Source organism: Prionailurus bengalensis, chromosome X, assembly GCF_016509475.1.
Source record: "Prionailurus bengalensis isolate Pbe53 chromosome X, Fcat_Pben_1.1_paternal_pri, whole genome shotgun sequence".
Lineage (NCBI taxonomy): Eukaryota > Metazoa > Chordata > Mammalia > Carnivora > Felidae > Prionailurus > Prionailurus bengalensis.
In genome coordinates, this window is record NC_057361.1 from 2069204 (window position 1) to 2084377 (window position 15174).

General features: G+C 48.9%; 1 protein-coding gene across 2 annotated transcripts in view; it reads right to left on the reverse strand.

Moving 5' to 3' along the window:
* Window positions 1-15174, reverse strand: part of PRKX (protein kinase X-linked) — a 70647-nt gene that overhangs the window by 18415 nt on the left and 37058 nt on the right. For both annotated transcript variants that reach the window (XM_043571066.1, XM_043571065.1), the window contains exons 3-4: window positions 11542-11805; window positions 4111-4230 (exon numbers count right to left, since the gene is read on the reverse strand). In XM_043571066.1, coding sequence (XP_043427001.1) covers window positions 4111-4230; window positions 11542-11805 — 384 coding nt within the window. The remainder of the gene's footprint in view (window positions 1-4110; window positions 4231-11541; window positions 11806-15174) is intronic.

Below are 15174 nucleotides of genomic sequence, written 5' to 3' on the forward strand. Positions count from 1 at the left end.
GAAGAGGGAGGCAGAGACGGGAGGAACACGGCCACGAGCCCAGGGACGCCTGGAGCTCCAGAAGCTGGAAGAGGCAGGAAGGACCGTCCCCTGGAGCCTGCTGGATCTCAGCAGCCCTGCCCGTGCCTGGATCTCAACCTTCGGGTCTCCAGAACGGAAAAACGATAAATTCCTATCCCAAGCCACCTTGGTTTTAGCCATCTGTCCTGCCAGCTACTGATGCACAGAATAGACCCATTACCTCTGCACGTATATTACAGAGAAGTGGAAAATGGAGAAAACAAAGAACAGAACAGAACGTACAAAAAAAGGAAATGAATGGGCACATTGAGGGAGAGGAGGCAGGTGAGAAGGGGATGTGGAAAACGCTGCATAAAGGTGAACGTGTGGCCGTGGGTGATGCAGGCATGAAATCGCGTTGTTTTCTGAAGTGACGTTCCAGATCCATAAACAGAGGCTCAGCGTCGTGCAGACAAGCGCCGTGTCTCGGAGCGGCCGGTGATTAGGGTTTCGTGACTCCAACTCCTCCGACCACCGTTGCTTCCAGAGTTACGAGCTGCCTCGCACTGGGAACCCGGCCAGACCAGGCTCGGGAGGAAAGGTCTACACGCACGCAGATTCTCAGCCGGTCCTCACCATCCGACTACGCCTATCAAGTTAACAGCTCCCGAGTCAACCTTCCCTCGTCTGCCAGATGCTTTGTGTAACCGGGGTTGGGAGAGTCATCGTCGTCCGTTCTTGGGTGGCGGGCCCATCTGAGGACACCGGGCCGTATGATTTCATCGGGGAAACGCACCCGTCCGACACCAGGAGACAATGTGTCATACGTACCTAACGACGTTTAAGGACGGCATGAAACAAAGTGTTCTCAGGAAGCAGGCGTTACAGGACCGCGTCACCGGGAAGCTATGTCAGCAGGAGTTTAACAAGCGGAAAAAGAAGATCATCGCTGCGCGATGCCTTTTCCAGATCCGACCCAGCCACCTACACCTTCCAGTAGAATGGATCGTCCAGAAAGAGGCACCACATCGTGCCAACGTCACGTTCCCCGTCACCCTCTTAGAAAACCACACTGGGGGCGAGCCTGGGGGACATGGGTTCGAGGCGAGAGTCTGTCAAGAAGAAAGAACTTTTCTGCAGAGAAAACAGGAAGGGCAGGTGCGACCCGTTCGCCATGCTTTTCGATGCTTTTCCTCAAAGACCTGGGACTTGCGTAGAAAACGTTAAAACGTGCGTCCTGTAGGAAAAGGGGCAAAGACAACGAGCTGGGCTGTGCGAGGGGGTGAGGGGCCGAGTGTAGGGTAAGAAAGAGTCTGAGGGGCACTCGGTGAAGCCGGCTGGCCACGATTCTCAATACGGGGTCCCAGGGAACCCTAGGGTTCCTTAAGCGTCTTTGAGGAGTGTTGCGATGGCCTTTTTTTTCTGACGGCAGAGCTGAATGTGCATACGTTTTTGTTCCTGTTTTCCCCATACAGCTCCAGCAATGGTGCCCTGGTTGGGGGGGGGGGGGGGGCGGACAACTCCAGCTCCTGCCAGGGAAATGTCCCCTGGCCAACACAGGGAGCAGCTGCAGGGGGCAAGGAGGAAATTCAGAACGGGTCCAGGTGAGGGCGGAGTCTCGTACAACAGCAGGGACCAAGGAATGCCCAGGAGGGATCAGCCAGGCTTGCGGCACAGACAGTCATCACTGTCAAGAAATCCCTCCAGGGGCGCCTGGGGGCCTCAGTGGGTTCAGCGTCCCACTTTGGCTCAGGTCATGATCTCGCGGTTTGTGAGTTCGAGCCCCGCGTGGGGCTCTGTGCTGACAGCTCAGAGCCTGGAGCCTGCATCAGATTCTATGTCTCCCTCTCTCTCTGCCCCTCCCATGCTCATGCTCTGTCTCTCTCTGTCTCTCAAAACTAAATAAGCAAAATAAATAAATAAATAAATAAGTAAATGAATATTAAAAAGAAAAGAAAAGTAAAAGAAATCCCTCCAGAAAACCCAGACTCACTCCAACTGGAGATGTGTAAAACAGAAATATGTTAATGTAAACGCATAGGTACCTGCACTATTTTCTATTCTACTCCTGATATATTAGAAATATATTAGAAAATCGATGATATTCCATTAAAAAGAGAAACGTTCTATTTTCTAATATTCTAATATAGTGTATTCTAATATTTGAATGGATTATATATATCCTAATAGTATTTTAATCATCCCAATAATTATTTACATAATTATCCTAATATATTCATTTGAATATGTCCTATTATAATCTAATTTTATTTTATTCTATTTAATTCTATTTAATTCCAATAATTCCAATAGTCTAACAATATGTTCCAAAACTGTACTTACTAACAATATTTCCCATTATTATATTCTGTAAGTAGAATGTATCCTAATAGAACGTACCTAGTAATACAAAGAAAACCTTGCTCGCAACCTCATCTATTAAAGCCCTGGACGCCAAGGTTCATTTATTGTTAAGCAATGGTGACCTCTAGCGGTCAATAATATGAAGGAAGGGATATATGCTGCAGGCCATCTGAGGGGAATCTGATGAATTTGGACGTATAAATATTCACAACCGTTTTATCTTCTTGACGGATGAACCCTGTGTGTGATTCATATTAACCTTCTGGTCTGCCTGACACTTCACGGGCTGGGTGTCTATTAAGAAATTTGTTTCTGTGTGATTTGCTAGAGACATCTGAGCGAAGAGTTAATGGAAAATACAGAAGAGCAGATAGATGACAGACAGGTGATGGGTAATGGATGGATGGATGGGTGGATAGATGGATGGAGAGATGGGAGAGATAGATGGATAGATAGATACATACACAATATGATAGGTAAACAGACAGATGGACAGAAAGATCAGATAGATACATAGACAGGTAGGAAGATAGATAGGCAGAAAGACAGATAGGTAGGCAAATAGACACGTTGATAGATGATAGATAGATAGATACAGAGATAGATAAATATAGATGGAGAGCTGGATAGATGGATGGATGGATAGACAGACAGACAGTCTGGTAGGTATATAGAGACAAGTGGATTAGATACACAAACAGATAGGATAGATACACAGAATGCATAGACAGACTGGTAGAGAGGTGATCATAGACGACAGACACATGATAGCTAAAACATGATAAATATATAGGTAAACAGTTGATAAATACTGAGATAATCACTAGACACACAAAGAAATTCAGGCTTTCACAGATTCCACGCTGGCCACACCCTCCGTACAGAAATACACCCGTTTCCATCATTTTTTTTCAAGCCGAAGGGGAAGGTTTCCAGGCAAAACTCTGTGGTCTTGCCCTACAGGGATATCAGGTGTGGAATGGGGTCCAGGTTTGGCCGAGTGTCTGCTGACCTCCCCAGCAGGAAACAAGCAAGCTAAAAACAGAGGACAAAGGACACGGAGTGACGCCCGCACATCCAGGAGCCCCCGGCCAGTCTCCTGACACCTGACACACCGGATGCCCGTCGTCCGCACCATCAGAGAAGAGCTTTCCTCCATGGGACCAGGAGGAATCCCCACATCCACACTTGCTAAGCATGGGATGCTTGCTTTATGCTTCTGGTAAAAGAGCATCACACCCACGTCATGCCTAAGCCAGACTGGAGTTTTTCACCATGACGATGCCTTGATAACATGTGAAACACCTCTGGCATCCGGACGACGGGACAGGGTGACTTTGCAAACGTCACGCAAAGCGACCATGGGCACGCTCTCTGCTTACTGGCTCGCTGCTCCTTCATAACGTCCTAAACTCCATGCGGATTTATTTACTTTCATCCGAAACGTGCTCTAATTGCTTAGCTCTGTCCACTGCTCCAAAAGGGTCCGAGCGGAAGATTTAATATTGTATTCACGGGAGGCAGGAACACTTAGACACAGGGTAGAGGTCCCAACGGCCGGTGCTTGTGGTGGGTGCTTTTGCTCTTATGAAAGTGCACTTACCTGTGGGTCCCCGTGGTCATGGTGGCACCGACTGGGAAACTGGCACAGGTATTTGCCAGTGGAAAGCACGGTTCTAGAAGCAGGAAAGGGAGGTACCCCATCAGCAAGTGGACTTCCTTTTTCTCCACGGGAGCCCTACTCACCCCGAGTGCATCTCAAATATCAGGATGCCAAGCGCCCACCAGTCCACAGCTCTCCCGTGGCCCTTGCTCTGGATGACTTCGGGGGCCAGGTACTCGGGCGTGCCACAAAGCGTCCACGTCCTGGGGACAGAGAACAGCACGCACAGAAGAGTTAGCTGGGCTCGGCGAATGCGTGTGTGTCAGGAGGACCGCGCGTGACAATGGCTTCGGCCATTACAGCCATGTCCCTCCCCATCCCGCAGACACACCACGCTGGACAGAGATACTGGCATTGTGGACCAGGATTCGTTCCCTTACCAACACTCATCTATCCCGATACAAGCAAAAATACAAGCTCGGTATGACCACCGCCCGCCGTTGGCTGTCGCTTCACCATTATTACTCGGAATGCAAAAAAGCCACAGTACCTGTTTTCCTAGGAAACGATACGGAAAACAAATGCAAGAACTCGTTCATAACCTCCTGTCTTGGGAGTCCCATCAAGAGCCCCCAGCAGCAAAGTACTTCTGTCCTTGGGGAGGAAATGCTGTGAACTTTCCACCTGTTCCTGAAAAGATCTGATGCGTTTTCAAGGTGTCTCTGGGTTCTAGGTCATTTTACTCTCCCCAGTGGCTTCTAGAAATCCTGAGGTTAAGGGACCCTGGGATATTTGGGGTTGAAGTGGAGCAAGGAGGGGGCTTTGGGAAGGATTTTCTCCACAGAGGAGGTGAGACTTGCCAAATATTTAGCTTCTAGCCCCGCGCGGAGGACCGTGGGCTGGAAGTGAGGAACCGCAGAATGTCGTCATCCGAGGCCCCCCCGGTCACGGTGCTTTGTTACGGCAGCCATGGGAAAGGCACGCACTCCCCACACTGGCCACTCACACGCAGAACCTTCCTTCTGAAGCACCTGCGGGCTGGACCAGCACGTTCTACGGGACACGGTGTGTCGTCTAAGGGAACATAAGCCAACTGATGGCAGGGAACAGAAAACCTCTGAAAACCCAAGTTTGGAGGTCCAAAGACGGTCATACTGACTCCCACGCGGTCTCGCTAGATGGCTGACGACCCCTCGCCCACTAAGACTCTGACACGTGAGACCCTGAGCCCATCTCCAGAACACCTCTGCCCACCTTGCCAACTTACGGGCTCCCAAGGCTGCCTGAAGCCAGCTGGCAATCGGGCTCTGAGCTCCTAAACGCACAGGTGGCCGCATTATATATACATTAGGTACAGCGTCTCCACTTCCACTCGGAAAGAGGAGTATCTTTCTGGCTCTGTCCTAGCGTAAGGGGCACAGAGGGAATTTCTAAGTGGCCTGAGGTAGGTGGACACCTCTCTAGAGGAAGAGCCTCCGGCTAAAGCGTCTGGTGCTTCTTGGCTGCACAGAGAGGCGTAAATTGCAACAGAGAGCTTCGGACCTCAGTAAGTAGGTAAAGACAGACAGACAGCCCTGGATGTTATGCAGAGACCGCCGGTGCAGGCTGTGAATTGTCTATGCACCTGGTCTCGTGTCTCTCAGCTCACTTGGCTCTTGGAGAGAAGGCAAGGGGACACCCGAGGTTCTCAGTTTGCGCACGGCTATCACTTCCACTGCCGTGGGCGCGTTAACGGAAGAAAAACACGACTCTGCAAAGCGCACCTCGAATCGCTCGTCATGGCACCTGTACGGAGGTGAACGGTCTCCCCCCAAAAGTCCTAAACCCCAGAGCCCGTGGATGTGATCTTATTTGGAAAAAGGATCTTGCTAATGGAATCAAGTTAAGACGAGGTCATATTGGATGAAGACAGACTAACTCGGTAACTGGTGTCCTTATAAGGAGGGGGACAGACAGAGACATCTCTTTGTACCGTGTGAGGACACGGTGAGGGGGCAGCCATCAATCCTATCATACTAGGATCTCACTCTCCTGACCTCGTTTAACCTTAAGTACCTCCTAAAAGCAGTATATCCAAATGCAGTCACTTCGGGGGGTTAAAGTTTCGATATATGAATTTTGCAGAGCCATAATTTAGTCCACAGTAATGGTGGTGATGGAGATGGTTGTGATGGTGATGACAGTGATGATGATGGTGGTGATATTGATGATGATGGTGATGATGACTGTCATAGTGATGATGGTCATGGTGGTGATGGTCATGGCAGTGATGGTCGTGGTGGTGATCTCGGCGATCATGGTGGTCATAGTGATGATGGTCAAGGTGATGATGATGTTCATGGTGATGATGATGGTCATAGTGATGATGGTCAAGGTGATGATGATGGTCACAGTGATGATGGTCAAGGTGATGATGATGGTCAAGGTGATGATGGTCAAGGTGATGATGATGGTCAAGGTGATGACGGTCAAGGTGATGATGGTCATGGCAGTGATGGGCATGGTGGTGATGGTGATCTTGGTGATCATGGTGGTCATGATGATGATGACAGTCATAGTGATGATGGGCATGGTGGTGATGGGCATGGTGGTGATGGGGACAACGGTGATCTTGGTAATCATGATGGTCAAGGTGATGATGATGGTGGTCATAGTGATGATGGTCATGGTGGTGATGGTGATGGTGGTGAACTTGGTGACCACGATGATGATGATGGTCATGGTGGTGATGGTCACGGTGGTGATGGGGACAATGGTGACGATGGTGATCTCGGCGATCATGGTGGTCATGATGGTCAAGGTGATGATGATAATGGTGGTGATAGTGATGAAGGTGATGACAATGGATGGTCATAGTGGTAATGATGGTGATACTGATGGCAGGGATGATAAAGTCAGAAGCAACATATGTATGCTCAGTGCTCACTATGTGCCTGGAACTGTCCTAAGTATGTACTTTCCAATTAGCAGATCCATCCATTCTTACCAACAATCCTAAGGAGTAGGAATAATTTTCACTTCACTGATGAGCAAAGCAATGGATGGCAAATATCCTCAGGGCATTGGGGTGCTTGGGAGGTTCAGTCGGTTGAGCGTGGAACTTCGGCTCAGGTCATGATCTCACAGCTCATGGGTTCAAGCCCTGCATCGGGCTCTGTGCTGACAGCTCGGAGCCCGGAGCTTGCTTTGGATTCTGTGTCTCCCTCTCCCTCTGCCCCTCACCTGGTCTCTATCTCTCTCTCTCTCAAAAATAAACAAACATCAAAAAAAATGTGATAAAGTATTGATGTTATTTTTTTAAATCACTCTCCATTAGAGATAGCGTGGTGAGTAATTACTATAAAATAATATAACAAACAGTGGCGCCTGGGTGGCTCAGTCGGTTGAGCGTCTGACTCTTGGTTTTGGCTCAGATCAGGATCTCACAGTTCATGAGATCAAGCCCCAAGTCAAGCTCTGTGCTGACAGAGCAGAGCCTGCTCGGGATTCTCTCTCTCCTTCTCTCTACTCCTCCCCCACTTGCTCTGCCTGTCTCAAAATAAATAAACTTAAAAAAAAGTTTGAAAAAATAAAAAGTAAATAATGTAAGAAACAAAAATGTGGGAGAGGTAAAAACTCAAATCAGGTTGAGCACTGGGTGCTGTATGGAAACCAATTTGACAATAAATTTCATAATAAAAAAAATAAATAAATAAAGCCCCCCCCCCCCAAAAAAAAAAAACCCTCAAATCAGGTGGCAAAGGTTTGATGCCCACTGAATCTGGGTGAGAGGCATACAGGATTCAAGGTCAACAATTCTCTCCCCTCTGGTGGGTGTTTGAGAACGTTAAGGAACTATTGTAAAAGACTGGGAACAATGTTACTTATTACTAGCAAGATGTCAGGCACGAAAATCCAAAGGACGGCACTCAATGAAACATGTGAATTTTAAAAACTACAGAGGCGCCTGGGTAGCTCGGTCGGTTAGGCGTCCGACTTCGGCTCAGGTCGTGATCTCGTGGTTCATGAGTTCGAGCTCCGCATCAGGCTCTGTGCTGACACCTCAGAGCTTGGAGCCTGCTTCAGATTCTGTGTCTCCCTCTCTCTCTGCCCCTCCCTCACTCACTCTCTCTCTCAATGTCTCTCAAAAATAAACACAAAATTTTTTTTTTAAACTACAACAGAATAACTGAAGTAAATGTGTCAGTATTTTCTTTTGATCACTTCAGAAACTGGAAAATAATTCTAGCGTGCCCCTTCATCTGCTGGGAAGGCTACGTGCAGAATAGAAAGTGTGTGATAAATAGTTTCACGCAACAATAAGAAACACCAGTGTAAAAAGAACTCACCCTAAGAAAATAAGAGTTCTGTAAAATTAAGACACAGGAGGGAAAAAATACACCTGCTATTGAGAACCGAGGGAAAGCTTAAAAAATTAAGTCACTACGAAAGAAGCAGATGGACCACCGAATTACGTGCTCAACCACACTGCACGCGATGTTATTAAAAAGACAAGAGAAACACACTTTTCCACATTATGTGTTCAAAACCATTCTTGCAGGAGCACCTGGGTGGCTCAGTCGGTTGGGCGTCCGACTTCGGCTCAGGCCGTGATCTCGCGGCTCGTGGGTTCTAGCCCCGCATCGGACTCTGCGCTGACAGCTCGGAGCCTGGAGCCCACTTCGGATTCTGTGTCTCCCTCTCTCTCTGGGTCTCTTACACTCACACTCTGTCTCTCTCTCTCTCAAAAATAAATAAGAACATTTAAAAAACTTTAATAAAAAACAAAAAACAGGGGCGCCTGGGTGGCGCAGTCGGTTAAGCGTCCGACTTCAGCCAGGTCACGATCTCGCGGTCCGGGAGTTCGAGCCCCGCGTTGGGCTCTGGGCTGATGGCTTAGAGCCTGGAGCCTGTTTCCGATTCTGTGTCTCCCTCTCTCTCTGCCCCTCCCCCGTTCATGCTCTGTCTATCTCTGTCCCAAAAAATAAATAAACGTTGGGAAAAAAAAAAAAAAAAAAAAAAAAACATCACTGCAGATGAGTCTGTGGTTGGTTCCACGTCTTCTGGGCTGATCCCTGCGGACGTTTCCTTCCCCCTTTATGCAAAAATCAGGTCTGTTGTCGAATCCTGAACCAGAAGAGAGGACGTGACTATGTGCCCACGGGCACCACGGGTCCAGAGCTGGCCCAGAAGGGAGAGACTTCACCAAGCAAATCAAGAAGAACAATTAGGAAGGGGGGGGGGGGGAGAGTTTTTGCGGTCTACACGGCCCATGCCTGAAAAATGAAGTTGTTTGTCAAAGCAATAGATCGAGATGGTAATGAGGCCTTCTTTCCCCGAACTCAATGTCTCAAGTAAATTAACGGCCTGACGTTATCTACAACACCACCGTCAGTCATCCATTTAGTCTTAAATGGACACGATGGGTTAACTGCAGAGGAACACCGCTCGCCGAACTTAGAAGCAAGCGAATGCGTGAAACATTTTAAGGCGGGATGGTTGGAACCAGCCTTCCAAATAAAAGGACTTAAAAAAAACGAAAAGCGGAGAAGGGGGTGTAAGGACTTTCTACGACGTGATGCCAACGGGGGACGGCCCCAATATTCTAAACCAGCTACGATGTGTTAATAGGGTCTCCGTTCACAGGGGTATGGAAGACCAGTTTGCTTTTACAGGCCTTATTCTTACAAAGGGAATATGGGAAATTCCACAGGGGATAATCAGATGGAAGTTGACCGCATCACAACGTGCAAAACTGCTCCCGACCAAAATCAACGTTCTCATAAATGCAGACGTTTCCATAACATGAGGAATAGAATTATCACCTTAGCCATCCCCACGTCATCAAGAAATGGAAAAATATGGGGAGATTCTTCTTTTCTTTCTTTTTCTTTTTTTTTTTTTTTTTTAAGATTTTATTTGTAAGTAATCTCTACACCCAACATGGGGCTCAAACTCACAACCCTGAGATCATGATCATCCACTTTTAATGAATTTAACCTTAAAACTTGTTTAATGTTTATTCATTTTTGAGAGAGACAGAGTGAGAGCGGGGGAAGGAATAGACAGAGAGGGAGGCAGAATCCAAAGCAGGCTCCAGGCTCTGAGCTGTCAGCACAGAGCTGGACGCAGGGCTCGAACTCACGAACTGCAAGATCATGACCTGAGCCGAAGTCAGACGCCCAACCGACTGAGCCACCCAGGTGCCCCTACACTTAAATTTAAAACCCAATACTCACTACAGTTGCTGAGAAAGTTTCCAGTATTTTTGGAAAGCCTGGCCATGTGCGTCTATCTTCCCAACTGTAAATTTTATGGGTGAAAGCACAGAGCAGTGTTTCTGATGAAAACGTAGTACCCTGAGATGCACCAAAAATTCACGTAAACACGCCCAACTGTTTGCACGGGTTATGTGTTGGAATAATCATATTTGAGATGCAGTGTGTTAAGTATGCTATCTTATTAAAATTTTAGTTTTTAAAACAAGGCTTCTTGGGGCACCTGGGTGACTCAGTATGTGGGGCTTGTCGGGGTCTAAAGGTTTGGTTTTGGATAGAATTTTAGATTCTGAGTCCAAAGAGGCAAGTAAGGCAGAAGGATATAGAGACGGGTGTGGAAAATTTTCTTTCACGCTGTGTAGACACTCCCATCACATCGCACATCAGTTTTGTAGGTTTTTTTGTTTCTTTTGTTTTCAGGTTATTTGGATGAAATATTTTTGATGAAATATCTGATGAGGTATTTTTGATGAAATATGCCACGAATGCGCCGTGCTTAAATGCATGGGATTTATGGTACTGTCTGCCTTGAATTGTATCTATAAAGGCTGAATTACTCCTCACGGAGAGAGAATATGGTCTCTGTGATTGGCGGCACTTAAAGACCCGTGGAAATCAACACACACGGGCGTTACAAGTGCCTTAGCCTCACTTACGCTAAAGGCTGGACGTTTATACGTTGTATATTCTATAATCGTACACACTAGGTCCGAACATGTCCTCAGCTAAATGGAGCACTGCGGACCATTGGGCGAAGCGCACACAAAAAAAGGCACCGTATGCCCAACTGCGTAAGATTTCACCTTATAGAATTATTGTTTGCTCCTGGAACTCAACTCATCCCCCATCCAGCATCTGTGCTCTTACTCTCACGGTCGCTCAAACATCGTAAGCATTCAAGAAAATTTTTTAAAAAAAAAGAAATGGCCGGGGTCGGGGGGAGGGGAGAGAGCTCCGTGCACAGTACACATGCACCTGTATGATTGTGATAAAAAGAATCACTAATTCGACATTCACCCCCGCACACCTGTCAAGGGCTGGAATGAAAAAGGCAAGACAGGACAGGTGTTGTCGAGGATGCGGAGAAAGCGGAACCCTGGTGCACGGGGGAGTATTATTCGGCCCCGAAAAAGCAGGTGCCGCCATTTGCAACCCCACGGATGGACTTGAGGCCGCTACGCAAGGAAGGGAAGTCCGGCACAGAAGACAAAGAGTGCAGGACGTCACTTACACACTCGCGGCCACGGAGCACACAACGCTGGCCTCCGGACGCAGCACCGGGCGAGCGGGCTGAAATGGGTGAAAACGGTCACTTACTTGTCTACCAGTTTCTTGGCGAACCCAAAGTCGGTGAGCTTGATGTGGCCATCCCTGTCCAGCAGTATGTTTTCCGGCTTCAAGTCCCTGTAGACGATCTCCTTTGAGTGCAGGTACTCAATGGCGCAGACGATCTCCGTGGAGTAGAACAGCCCGGTGCTGCTGGAGAAGCGGCCTCGCTTCCGCAGGTAGCTGAACAGCTCGCCGCCAGGCACGAACTCCATGAGCATGTACAGGAAGCGCTCATCATGGCATGTCCAGAACCTGCGGGACGGCACATGGGAGTCAGAGCTGCGCCAGGGACACACAGACGTCAGGGCGCGGGCATGAACGGACAGTAAGACGCCATATGGACAGGAGCGCGGGACGGGCTCGGTCGGTTAAGGATCCAGCTCTTGATTTCGGCTCAACTCACGATCTCATGGTCCCTGCGTTTGATCCCTGCATCGGGCTCTACACTGGCAGTAAACAGCCTGTTTCAGATTCTTTCTCTCTCTCTCTTGCTCTCTGCCCCTTCCCCACTCTCTCTCTGTAAATAAATAAATAAACTTAAAAAAAAGAGGTGCCGTATACTTAGATATTGAGATATTCATATAGGGGAACGGATGCTTGAATATGCGTATGTAGATGTAATCTGTTACCATGTTTTTTGTTTGTTTTTTGCTGTTTATTTTACTTTTGAGACAGCGCGCGCACGGGGGAGGGACAGAGGCAGAGGGATACACAGAATCCGAAGCGGGTTCTGTGCTAAGCGGAGAGTCCAATGAGGGGCTCAGACTCACAAACTGTGACATCATGACCTGAGCTGAAATCAGCCACTTCACCAACTGAGCCCCAAGAGCATGTTGTGATAACAAATTGTCTCACAGGCTGAATTCTGTCACCCAAAATTATATGCAGAAGCCCTATGCCCAGGACCTCAACATGTGATCGTATTAGGGGCTAAGGTCCTTAAAGAGGGGATTAAGGTAAAATGAGCTCACCAGGGTGCCCGGGGGGCTCAGTCGTTTAAGCATCCGATTTCAGCTCAGGTCACGATCTCGCGGCTCGTGAGTTCAAGCCCCACGTTGGGCTCTGTGCTGACAGCTCAGAGCCTGGAGCCTGCTTCGGATTGTGTCTCCCCCTCTCTCTGCCCGTCCCCTGCTCATTGTCTGTCTCTCTCAACAATAAACGAACGTTAGAAAAATAAGAAATGATATCAAAATTAAAATGCATGTTCGTTTTGCCGACCATTGACGGGTACACGTGCTACCAAGCCACGGTCGTATACACAAAAGGCGTCCGTGAAATGCGTGTGCAAACGCACAGCGCCTTCGGAGTGAGGATGCCTTTCGGGACGGCACCTGTTTGCTCGCGGCCTCTGCACGGATGCCGTGTTCTCTCCAAGCTGGTACAGGGAGTGCGGACGTGAGGATGTGCAGGAAGTCCGTTTCACTTATTGAGAGCCGAGCCCGGGTCTCCCGCTTCCCCTTCTCGCTTCCTGCCGCTGGGAGAGCCCATGATGTGCGGGATTGAGGCGTGAAGGCATATGGGGAGCACGAACGGTGTTGGCGGGGGCAGAGGGTCCTGTTCTGCTGCTCTTAAGACTTACTGGAGAAATCTTTCTGCAGTGACACAGATTGACCAGATGGCCACGTTCTCTCTAGCATTGAAAGTTCAGAGGAGTATTTCCTTGTGGCCACACGCCCTTGACTTCTTTTTTAAAATTTTTTTTAAGGTTTATTTATTATTGAGAGACAGAGAGACACAGAGCATGAGCAGGGGAGGGGCAGAGAGATGGAGAGACCCAGAATCTGAAACAGGATCCAGGCTCCGAGCTGTCAGCACAGAGCCCGACGCGGGGCTCGAGACCGTGACCCCCAGCCGACGTCGGACCCTTAACCGACTGGGCCACCGACTGACTTCTTGATTAGTACAGCAAGAACATTCTTTCCGGGGAGGCTTCACTACCAAGGCTCGGTGTCACAAATGCATATGGCAGGCACACTCTGCTGTCGTGGGGATCCAACAATGAATCCACCGTTCTGGTGGGCAAATATGGTCTAGGCTCCAGATAGCACCTGGGTGGTACACGTGTAGCATGAAACCTGTATGTAAGCCGGAGACGTTCTGGATTTCTCTGGAACAGGACGGGTGGTAAATTTGGCTAGAACCCGTCGGAAAAAGCATGGTGTTCCGGAGTTTGCGCATGGCGCTCAGCCCTTGAAAAGACCCCAGGTGCCCAAAACTACGCAGGTCACGGCACTAGCGTGTTCTACAGCTGTGAATTTGGTTGAAAAGCTGAAAAAATACGCAGAACCCTACCTTCCCACCTCGCAAATGCGTAAGTACGTGCATGCGTGTGCACGCACATGCGCACACAGTCTCTTCATCAATTAGGATGCACCCATTCTGTGGATACAGCCTATTGTCGCTCCTACTGATTCACAGACAGGATCATAATCCAGGCAGAGCCTTTCTCAGCTCTAGAGAACAATGCATCGCCATGTTTTCATGCAACCTGGTTTCACCCTTCAAAGGCACAGGAGAGAATTCACAATGGGGGAGATTAGAACAGGGCCAAGAGACAGCCAGTGGTAAGGAATGAAGGGGAACTTTTGGGATTAATCAGCCAAGTGGCAGGTGCACAGACCCAAGGACTGCATGGGTGGAGACCAGGATATCCAGGCAGAAGGAGTGGGTCAACGATAGGAGTCTGTCACCTGCGTTCCAGCTGAACTGCAATTTGGGGCACGAGCAGGTTGATATATAGACATATCTGGGCAAAGACAGGACTTAGTGTCTACCCTTCTGCTCCCAATTTCAACACGCATCGCTGTTCTTTCCCCCACACCATGAAGCGATTCTGGGACACCAACCCGGCATCCTACAATTCAACTCAATTCTGACACGGTCGACCTGGAGACCACAGAGATCCCACAGGAGAAGGGCGCAGTCCTAAAACAATGGCCCAGCACACACACTTCAGACGCCAATTCCAAGTCCGGCTTGTCACCTGTGCCTGTGACTGACCTGCTAGAGACGAGAGGTTCCCAAGACCCCTCCTTGGGTTCCATTAATCTGCTAGCGCGGTTCACAGAGCTCAGGGGAAACACGTAACTAGATAAATCACCGGCTTAAGATAAAGAGATAGAAGCCAGGAACGGCCGGGACGGAAGAGAAGCAGGGGGTCAGGTGTGGGGAGCCATCCGTGCTCTCTCCAGGTGAGCAGTCTCCTCCAAATCTCCCCAAGTTCACCAACCAACTCGGAAACTCCCAAACCCCGTCTTTCTGGGATTTCACAGAGGCTTCATCCAGTAGGCGAGGTTGATGAAATCATTGGCCTTTGGGGATTAAGTCAAACTCCAGCCCCACTCCCCTCCCCGGAGATGTGGGGTGGGTCTGAGCAGCCCAAGCCTCCAATTACGGGATTAGTTTCCCCGGCAACCAGCCCTCTGCCCTGGGGGGGGGGGGGGCGGGGAGGTTCTCCAAAAGTCACCTCATTCACATAACAAAAGCCACCTTTGTCACTCTGCTCACTTAGGAAATTCCAAGGGTTTTAGTGCCGGGGACAAAAAGAGCAAACATCTATTTCTTGCCAAAAATCCCAACATCACAGGGACAAATGTCACACACTAACGACTGAGTGGGGCA